The sequence below is a fragment of the Centruroides sculpturatus genome, unplaced genomic scaffold (genome assembly GCF_000671375.1).
Source record: "Centruroides sculpturatus isolate CEXI.00-Female unplaced genomic scaffold, Cexi_2.0 scaffold758, whole genome shotgun sequence".
Taxonomy (NCBI): Eukaryota; Metazoa; Arthropoda; class Arachnida; order Scorpiones; family Buthidae; genus Centruroides; species Centruroides sculpturatus.
In genome coordinates this window covers 326260-336451 of record NW_019384917.1, presented here as the reverse complement: position 1 = coordinate 336451, position 10192 = coordinate 326260, and the positions used below count along the sequence as shown (strand labels likewise).

At 30.2% G+C, this 10192-nt stretch overlaps 4 protein-coding genes across 4 annotated transcripts in view; 3 read left to right on the top strand and 1 right to left on the bottom strand.

The window, feature by feature from the left end:
* Nucleotides 1-1645: 1645 nt before the first annotated feature.
* On the top strand, nt 1646-2967 carry LOC111631782 (serpin B12-like). Its single transcript, XM_023376092.1, has one exon. It carries the CDS (start codon nt 1658-1660, stop codon nt 2825-2827), a length of 1170 nt encoding a protein of 389 aa, XP_023231860.1. The 5' UTR covers nt 1646-1657; the 3' UTR covers nt 2828-2967.
* A 16-nt stretch (nt 2968-2983) lies between these two features.
* Nucleotides 2984-3981, bottom strand: LOC111631786 (NADH dehydrogenase [ubiquinone] 1 alpha subcomplex subunit 11-like). Its single transcript, XM_023376097.1, has 2 exons — nt 3448-3981; nt 2984-3332 (listed from the first exon to the last, which is right to left on the bottom strand). Exons 1-2 carry the CDS (start codon nt 3560-3562, stop codon nt 3124-3126), a joined length of 324 nt encoding a protein of 107 aa, XP_023231865.1. The 5' UTR covers nt 3563-3981; the 3' UTR covers nt 2984-3123.
* A 178-nt stretch (nt 3982-4159) lies between these two features.
* On the top strand, nt 4160-6495 carry LOC111631767 (neuroserpin-like). The gene is made up of 3 exons (XM_023376074.1): nt 4160-5091; nt 5242-5255; nt 5319-6495. The coding sequence occupies exons 1-3, from the start codon at nt 4195-4197 to the stop codon at nt 6484-6486; spliced, it is 2079 nt and encodes a 692-aa protein (XP_023231842.1). The 5' UTR covers nt 4160-4194; the 3' UTR covers nt 6487-6495.
* A 3524-nt stretch (nt 6496-10019) lies between these two features.
* LOC111631783 (serpin B12-like) overlaps nt 10020-10192 on the top strand; it is a 3757-nt gene continuing 3584 nt past the window's right edge. Inside the window, exon 1 of the mRNA XM_023376093.1 lies at nt 10020-10124. The gene's annotated coding sequence lies outside the window, so the exon portion shown is untranslated. The remainder of the gene's footprint in view (nt 10125-10192) is intronic.

The window sequence follows — 10192 nt, the reverse complement described above, 5'->3', positions numbered from 1 at the left end:
GCACACGTATTTGTAAAATCTAAGTGACTCGTACAACATGGAATTCATATAAAACGGAATAATGAATAGTATTATAGGGGAGTCAACTGGTAGTACAAAAATTTCCAAATTTACTGCTATTTCTGAATTGCAAACTGATCTTTGAATTCTACTCAAATATCATTTGATTTGCACGTATAGTTACTATATTTCTTGAACGTAAGTGAAACTGTAATGCGATTGCTTTCTTAAACTTCCCACTAAACTATATCTTATAAAAATATAACATCCAGATTTATTATTCATCTCAGAGTAAGGTTTCCTTATTTGTCATTACGTGTGTTTACGACCATTGCTGTCTACAACAGATTTTCAATTTTAAAGTTTTCTACCCTATTAATGTTATATTTTGTAAATTAATAAAATATAGATCAATATTTATTATTATTAAGAGTTTATCACACTTAATTTATAGCCACAGTTATGCAATTTCACAACTTTTTATTATAAAATTAATATACATCAAAAAATTTACTTTGATAAAATGCATTTCAAGGTTTTTTAATTATAATACCTCTTCAGTTATTATTCTTTATTAAGGGTTTTAAAGTGAAATCAAGAGCACCAACAATTGGTTTACAATGTTTATATTTAACTCTTAAACTACAATACTAGAGTGTTTTCTACATATTACAATAGAATTATGACTAATAAATTCCTATTATAAACTACAGGTAACCCCTGTATAACATGGGAGTTACGTTCCAAAAAATTGCCGTGTTATGCAAATCTGTGTTATACAAACCAAAGATCTAGTGCGAAAACGGGGTTAGGTTCCAAAAATTAAAAAACACGCTGTTAAATCCTTATTTAAATCAAATTTATTATTCATTTTTTCCATAGGTAAAATACTTATTTATTATTTAAGTAAATATTTTACCAGAGGATTATTCATCCTATATGATGATCTCAGCATGAGCATCATCAAGTGGTAACAGTTTTTGGGTGTGTTTGTTAATAGCGATCGCTCTGCAATGGGAGTGCACTGCTGTTTGTAGGCATCTAGGAACGATGGTGAAAGAAAGATGGCGGCGCTCGCACTATCGATAGTATCGTGATGGAGGAATCTATAATTCTAAAATAAGCTTTTAGAGGCAAAAGAAGGGTCCCAATTGTAAAATTTAACCATTAAATGGATTATTTGTTGAGAAAGCATTCAAAGTAGTCACAAAAACAATTAGAATGCTCGCGCAGAGTTACGCAGACATATAAAAGAATGCACCCTTTATTACATTTCATGTTGTACGAGGGTTTTACCCAATTCCCAAAGCGTGTTAGAGTGAATCCATGCTATAGAAGTGCCTTGTTATACGGGGATTACCTGTATTATAATTCTATTGTGATATGTAAAAAACACACTGTAGTATCATAGTTTGTTAAGTAAAAGTTAATTTTAATTATAAATATTGTAAACCAATTGTTGGTGTTTTTCTCTGAACTTTAAAACCCTCAATTAAGATTGTAAAAAATGTTTGATAAGACTTATGTACGACAAACAGGTTCACAGAAATATTAAAAAAAAAAAATTCCTATTTTTCATACCTTCAAAAATATTTCAATCAAAATTTTTAGTAGTAATATTTTATTTTAAAAGAATTGTCCCAATTTAATATAATCTATGAAGAAACTGAAAATAATATTGCTTATTTTTTTACAGATGAAATATTTCATTGTTCTTCTACTTTTCGTGTTTTTGTTTTGTACTCAATCAAATGAATTCGATAACTTGGTAAAGAGCAACAATAAAGTCGCATCTTTGTTTTATAAAGAACTGAGAAATAATGATGGTAATATTTTCTTTTCACCTTTAAGTCTAACTATTAACATCGCCATGTTATACCGTGGCGCAGGATCAGCTATGGAAGGAAATATTCTTCACTTTGATGAAGAAATTCATGAATCTTTCAGAAATCTCATGAATGGCAGATTCAAAAACAGTTCTATAGAAATTGCAAATGGTATCCTCTTCGATAGGAAATTATGGATTAATCAGTCATATATAAAAGATATCATAAATTACTACAATCCTATGCTGGCTTCAGTTAATTTTAATGCAGATCCAGTTAAAATTCAACAATACATTAATGATTGGGTGAATAAAAAAACACACCATCATATAAAAACAATTGAATTATCTACCGATGATCAAACTACTTTAGTGTTTTTAAATGCTGTTTATTTCAAAGGTATTTGGTTGACCCAGTTCAATAAAAAAAACACACACGACGACTTTTTCCAAAATAAGAATAATGTAACTAGCATAAAAATGATGAAGACAAAAGGTATTTTTCGTTATGCTTTCAATAATGAATTCGATTTAGATGTATTAGAACTCCCATACAGTAATGATGATGTAAGTATGTTTATATTGATGCCTAGAAATATAAATGGCATGGAAAAGGTTGAGAATAACCTTTCTAGTGAATTGTTCGATCAAATTTTTTGTCATCTTACAACTAAATCTATGACTATTTTTATGCCCAAATTCTCTCTAGAAACATCGTATGATATGTCAAGATACTTAGAAGATTTAAATTTGGAAGGGTTCGTTTATGGCATATCAAACATCTGTAATTGTGATAAATTGATGCTGGATGGAATGTTTCAAAAAACGAAACTAATTGTTGACGAAAAAGGCACAGAAGCCATTGCCGTGACTTATAGCAAAGTGTCTCTTAGTGGTTTTCAATCAGAAATACAACTGAAGATTGATCGACCATTTTTATTTGTCATAAGAGATAGTGTAACGGGATTAATTTTGTTTCTCGGAAAAATTGAAAATTTGTAATTGCATTTAAAGCGAGTTTTGTGTAATTATTATATTGTAAAATCTGTTGCTATAGAAAAACATTAAGCAATTCAGATATTGCAATCTGTATCTATGCAAGCATTAATATATAAAATGTAAAACCATTTTTATATAGAGAAAAATAAATGATACAAATTTACATATTTATTTCTGTTTATTGTATACTTCTAACAAAACTAAGTTTTGGTACAATTCCTTACTTATTTCTATCAAATATTTACCATACTTGTAATTTCCAGTGCCTTACAATTTATGAAAGAAGCCATTACTTTCTTTCATCGCAAACCGTCAAATGTTCTACGAACAGAGGGACCAGGATCTTTCAAAATACTAAAATCCAATAAATCTGGTCGTTCGTGACCTTTCATAGGAGTCACATTATCCTCGATATTCCAACTCCAACCTTGCATTAGAGAATATTTCTTTGCAGAAAAAAATACTGCTAGGAGCATGGCCATTTTTATGCCTCGTGGAAAAGAATTAACTGAAAAATTTATAATTAAAATTACTTACAATTTTTAACTAATTACACAATTTTAATTTATTTAATTTTACTTAATTTAGAAAGGTGTCAACATAAAATCAATCACCATACTTACACATTTTTCCATAAATACCACCAGCTGCTAAACCACCAATAAAATAATTATAATGATCATCTTTTTTTCTCAAATTTGATAAGATACATGCTGTTGCGCCTATAGTTGCACCCATTCCGGCTGAAATAAATTTTTTTAGTAACTTTTTATGTACAGATAATTAATAATATTACGATTTAATTTTTTAAATAAAAACACTATATTGCCATTATCAAGATAAAAATTAAATAATGTTGCAGATCAAATTATGGTAACAATTCAAAAGTTAATACGATATTTTTTATTTCCTTAATTTTTGGCTCTTTCCACCACTTGTGGGAACTAAGAGGACCCTTTTTCCAGGTTCGTTTTGGGGTCAGCCAGGCTCTCTATGGAACCAATGAATGGAGAGAGATTTGGCTCGACACGTCTGGGACAGATTGCCCACAAAGCAATCCCAAGTCCTCCAGAGCTGTTGGCTGACACCTTAAGTGCCTCACCCGTCCAGCCGGTGGAAATTTAACATTTGAAGGTTACATTTGCCGTATATCTGCGCAGATAAGACAACCTTCAGATAGGACGAGGNTGGAATTTTTACAAGGAAGAGAATCAGCATTATCCTATTCAAACAACAATTTAGCTTTAAATATTTATAAAAATTTATTAGTAAAAAGAAACGTCTGTTTCTCACCTTTAAGTATTAATACGTGTTTGGCAATGCTTTACTTTGGTACTAATGGAAAAACTGCCGAAGAAATTCATACGTTAATGAATTATAAAGAAATTGGAAATTTGCAAGAGACTTATCGTCGTATATTGATGAAACTAAAACGATCCGATGATGCTAATCTAACAAATGCCATATTTTATCAAGAGGACTATCACCTGTCTAATAAATACAGAAGTATTATGAAGAGAGTTTTCAATGCTGAGATAGTATCAATGGATTTTCGCATGGAAAAATCAGAGAATTACATTAATAAATGGATACGGAATGTTACAAATCATAAAATTAAAAGCATTATGCAAGATTCTCCAACTAATGAAACATTGATGTTGCTTTTGAATGCATTTTACTTCAGAGGAACTTGGTTATTTCCATTCAGCAATCGTTCCACCAAGAGAAGACATTTTTATAACGAAAACAATTCAACTTCATACGTCTATACGATGAAATTAAAGGAAAAATTACCATTTTATCGCAGCAAACAGTATAATTTATCAATTTTAGAGTTACCAATTAGCAACAACAGAACGAGTATGATGATAATTCTACCGGATAAGAAATTCGATTTAACAGAAGAGAAATTAAAACACTTCATCAGAAACTTGGCACCGACTGATGTTGAAGTTTATCTACCCAGATTTAAAATTGAAATGGCATTCCAGTTACAGGATATTCTGAAACGTTTAGGTGTGAGGAAGATTTTTACTACATCGGCGGATTTAAGCAATATCACTAGAGATTCTGGTCTATTCGTTTCTGATATGCTTCATAAAACCGTACTCGAAGTTAATGAATCGGGAATAGAATCTTCTAGTATATCTGCTGTACAAATTGTTGGCAAAAATATCGTTTTTATTGAGCATATCTTCAATGCTAATCGTCCTTTCGTCTTTATCATTTTAGATAAACCTACAAATATCATTTTACTAATGGGAAATGTAAAAACTTTATAGTGATATTCTCTATTTCTCTCTCTCTACTTCATACTTGATAACCCAAATAGATAATAAACGTGAATTTAAACATCTGTAAAATAAGATATAAAAATTAAGAAATTTTTCATATTCCTTCTTTTTGTATTCAACAAGCAGCAGCAATGTAAGTCTACCTTTATACATAATTTAAAATACTTTAAATTTTCTTAAAAATTAACTTTATCCTACAGGATGAAGTCTATGAGTTTCGGCATATTGTTAGCTTTGGCTACGGTTGCATATTCATACCCTTCAAGTTTAATACCAGGCCTAAATGATTATTCTCTAAAAGTTCACAGAACTTTAATAACCGAAGGAACAAATGTCATTACGTCTCCTTTATGTTACTTTTCTCAGCTAAATTTATTATATTTAGGAGCAAGAAATCGAACAGCTCAAGAATTACGCCATTCGCTAGGATACGATTCGGCCAAAGTTCCAGAATTTCAAGTACATTCATTCTGGAAACAGCTATTAACTAGATTAATTCATCTACACAATAATAGATACATAAAAATGGCAAATGTTGCTGTTGTGAGATCAGACTTCCCTGTTAAAGAAAGTTACAAAAGAAATGTAAGACAGTATTACAATGCTTCAGTAATCAAATATAATGTCTTTGAAAGCCAAGAAAATATGAGGTCTGTTAATAACTTTATATATAGGGACACTAATGGAAAAGCACCACCTGTTCTGTTAGCACCACTTGATGCTTACACTCGCTTAGCCTTATTAAACAGTGCATATTTTGCCACAGAATGGAAATTCAGATTTCAAAAGGTACAACAAAGTTCCTTCTATAATAGAGGTCTAAAAGCTCATCCGTCACACTTGCCATTTCTGAAAGTAAATGGAAGCTTCCCTTATGCTAATTTAAAAGTCCATGATGTGTCAGTTAAAGCAGTTGAGTTACCATGTGAAGAAAACATCTCGATCTTATTCCTTCTACCAAATTCATCAATGGAAGATCTCATTAAACTAGAGCAACGTCTTACTGATAAATCTCTAAACAAAATTCTGGAGAGCATGAAAAATTCAAGCGTTGGGGTTGAAATTCCTAAATTTAAACTGCAACCGGGCATAGATTTAATGTGGAAGATACAATTTCTCGGTGTTCGGGATTCCTTTAATATGGCTGCTAATCTGAAAAATATCAGCGAGAAGAATGGATTGTTTGTAAGTAAAGTTTTGCACAAAATGGTTTTGGATGTAGATAATTATGGTCGAAGACCAACTCAAGCAGTTTATAGAATAGAAAATAAGTTTGTAGCCAACAAACCATTCTTATTCTACGTTCGAGATTCTGTAACAGGAATGATACTGTTTATGGGAAGAATTGTAAGTCTTGCTTCTAAATAAAATTTTATTCTGAGTTGTTTATGTTAAATAAATTTGTAATTTATTTTGTATAATTCTTCAATTGTTATAATATAATAATTTTGAATATTACCATAGATACTGATTGATCATATTAATCACAACAATACAATATTCAGAAATTAATTACAATATAGTGAATATAAATAATATAGTTCAATATTTAATTTAAACATAATAATCTCATTAAAATATAAAAATAATATTAAAATTCAAAGATATTAATAAATATAAGAAACAATATAGCAATTTACTTTATAAATCGAAATTTTCTTCTTATTTCCTTCTCGTGTTCAAGAGTAGAGCTGGGCTGGATTTAGACTTGTTGTGGTCCTAAGCTGTAACGTAATTATAACAGAAATTTCCCCTTCACCAAATAATACTATATGTAAAAATGTAAGGCCCTAAGCTAAGCTTAGGGCCTTACATTTTTTCACAATGCAAGGCTCTAATTTGCAATTTATTTAGCTTACGTACAAATATAGCCTTGGGTAGATATTTCTGATCATTCTACTCTATTCAGAGACGTCTCCTCTTCTCTTAATCCTCATTCCATGATATAAAGTAATAAACGATATAAAATGTCCATCATATACTAACTTGTAAGATTCAAAGTCATCCATTTCTCTTAATAATGTCCATAAAGTCTCTCAAATCAAACTTGTGAGAAAATTACTGTGTGCAAATCAGTGACATAGTGTTGCAGTTTTGTACGCCACATGCCATATTGCCAGGGAGACAATGGCAATGCTGAAAAGACTGCATAATTTCCCAAAATTTGTGGTCACAGAGATCTTCATCCCCCAATTTTTTTCTGTGGGGATTCTCAAAGCACAGAGTGCAAAGAAATAATCCACAAACTGAAATATCACATTACAGAAGCAATTTGGTTTATCACACCTTAGATTAATTAAATTAAAAACTATCACTGACTAAAACAGCATGAATCAACAATCAGATTAAGGTACGACCAATCTCTGTGCTTTATCCGTTGATAAAAATAATGTAAAAAATACTAGCTAGAGGAAAAAAAAAATATCTATTTACGAAAATTTAAAGAGCATATAATGATAACGAATAATAATAAAACACTAATAAACTTGAATAGAGGAATGGAGGCAGACGACGTATGGGATGGCGTCATCTTTATTAATTAGTGCCGTAGACACGGCTAGAATAATAAGAGTTTTATGCATATGGCAACAAATTTTACTAGAAAAAATCCACTCCATAGATAAAATACCTTTAGAAATCAATAAAATTGAAATAAAAAAGCATGAGACATAAGAGAATTTGTAAAATATATTAGTGAAATTTTAATTTTAATTAACTGCTAACTATAAAGATCATACACCAGTGTGATAATGGATACTGTGATAAACTTTGGAGAGAATTTAATTTTTTTTTCTTGATTTTTGGGCTGCAATTTGAAAAAACTGTAGACCTATAAAAATTCCCACTGTCATCCGTCGCTCCTTAATCTCAAGAACAAAGTTAGATAGATGAAAGACGATACCAGATATGGAAACCTTAGGGCAGGAGGCCCCGATTAACTATATAACTTCCGACACAAACAGAAGTCATGTTATTTCAATTCAAAAGTTTTCCCCTGTAAGGTGTTATATAGATGCACAACTCTGTTATTAAAGGAAAAGTATGATGTACAGGGGCAAGCCACTACTAATTTGAAGTGGCGAATACATGTTTTATATTAAATACATTAAAAATATGATTAAAAATTGAGGCTCAGCATTGTGACGATGTCACAATAAATAACTGCTCGTCCGATTTTGTTTCTTAAGACAAAGTTAAAGATTCATATTAAATAAAATGGAATTTGATATACATTAATCTCAAATGAAATAATCTACAATTCTGGAATTAAAGTTGAAAGCTAATAGTAATACAAATGGTGTAGCTTAGAGAGCAAGTTGGAAACAACAATTAACATAAATCACTTTTTTAAATTGACTGTATTTTATATATTGTATATAATTCTATTTATCTCCAGGAGAGTCTTCTTCAAAGTTATTCTCTACTCGCATATACATGGTCATTAAAACAGTTCCAGGACTAATCCTGTAACTTTTTTACTCAAATGTATTCATATCTAAATATTTCAAAACATAGCCACCTTCAAAATACTGTTCATCCACAGCCACACACTTCTTTTAACACTCGTACAACTGTTTGAAATATTTCTGGAACTCTCTTTTTGGCAATTTGTTCCACACATCTTCCATGTGGCTGTTTTCAAATCATGGTAACATTGCCCTTTTGATTAGTAACTTAATATTTCAGAAAAGGTAAAAATTGCAAGCTGCAAGATTACGTGAATATGGTAAATGAGGAAACAATGTTGTACCTGTTTTATCTGAACAATTTTGAAAAGAAGCAAATGGTACTCTTTCACGACAATACTCTGGTGCAGCATTCACTTCTTGTTCAAATTCATCTGAATAAAATAAGCATGGCATTGCTTTACACAGCAATGCTATGCTTATTACACAGCCAAGCAGCAGAATATCGAGGTCTTTTGGGATCGGGCGTCGATCATTAAGGCTACAAGATCCAGGCAGGCCGTGAAACATCTGGAAAAACTAGAAATTCACAAGGCGCAGTTGCACACAAACTGCACCTTGGGATAGGGATGCTGACGGATTGTCATCGGCATGGAAATCCTTCTATGATGAGTTGACGTAGTTTATGTAAGCGGGAAGGTTAATTAAGATAATTTTTACTGGATGTATATATTTTATTTTATTTCTTTATTTCGTTTTAATTAACTTGTATAATTTTTACAATTATTTAAGCTTGGTAAATGTTAACATATATTTACGTAACCGCTTTTTGAATTTTGTTTTACGTAATTTCGAATTCTTCGTTCGATTCAAAATGATAACTGAGGATGATCGCTTAAAGCGTTCAAAAGCGTTTTTAAGATATTAAAAAACGATTTTCTGGATTGTTTAAAGGTTTTGATTTTTATTTATAGTTCCAGTAAGAAAGTATTTTATTGCTTTACACACTTCCTATTTGCCTAATCTTGCACCTTATGATTTTCACCTTTTAATCAAACCAAAAGGCACTGTTAAATGTGCAATATTTCCACAATGAAGTTGCTGTGAAAGCAACTGCAAAGGATGCTATGGGAGTTTCTAGAAATGTTTTGAACAGTTATACAATTATTGAAAAAAAGTGTAGCTACCGACAGACCAATGGTTTGAAGGGGATGTGTTTAAAACGTTTTCATATCAATACATTTACTAATATAGCACCTGTACTGAATGTACCACGTACATCACTGCAAATAAAATATAACAATAACGTTATAAACATCTAAAATTTAATTTCAAACATAAATATTTATTTTAAAAAACAATCTTAAAAATTACTTCCAAATTTTAATTAAATACAATTCATTAATTCAAAATAGCAATTTAAAAATATATTGATTCTAAAATTATAAACAAATTTAAAATCAATAATTATTTTTTTTTATGCATTAAACAACAAAAAAACTAAAGACAGTTGCAGGAAATCCTTAGGAAGTACAAATAAAAACTGATAAGAATTTTCTTTGTTAATTAAATATTGGCCTATTCACTACACTAAAAAAGGTAAGTTTCATTTTTAAATTCTAAAATCAAATCAAATATTTATATCTAAAAATTTTAATATATATATA

Bases quoted from the DNA above. Each gene is read 5' to 3' on its own strand.
- LOC111631782 (XM_023376092.1), top strand. From the start codon at position 1,658: ATGAAGAAACTGAAAATAATATTGCTTATTTTTTTACAGATGAAATAT.
- LOC111631786 (XM_023376097.1), bottom strand. From the start codon at position 3,562: ATGGGTGCAACTATAGGCGCAACAGCATGTATCTTATCAAATTTGAGA. The intron at 3,333-3,447 runs GTAAGTATGGTG...TAAATTTTTCAG, and splicing joins TGGTATTTATGGAAAAATGT to TTAATTCTTTTCCACGAGGC.
- LOC111631767 (XM_023376074.1), top strand. From the start codon at position 4,195: ATGAATTATAAAGAAATTGGAAATTTGCAAGAGACTTATCGTCGTATA.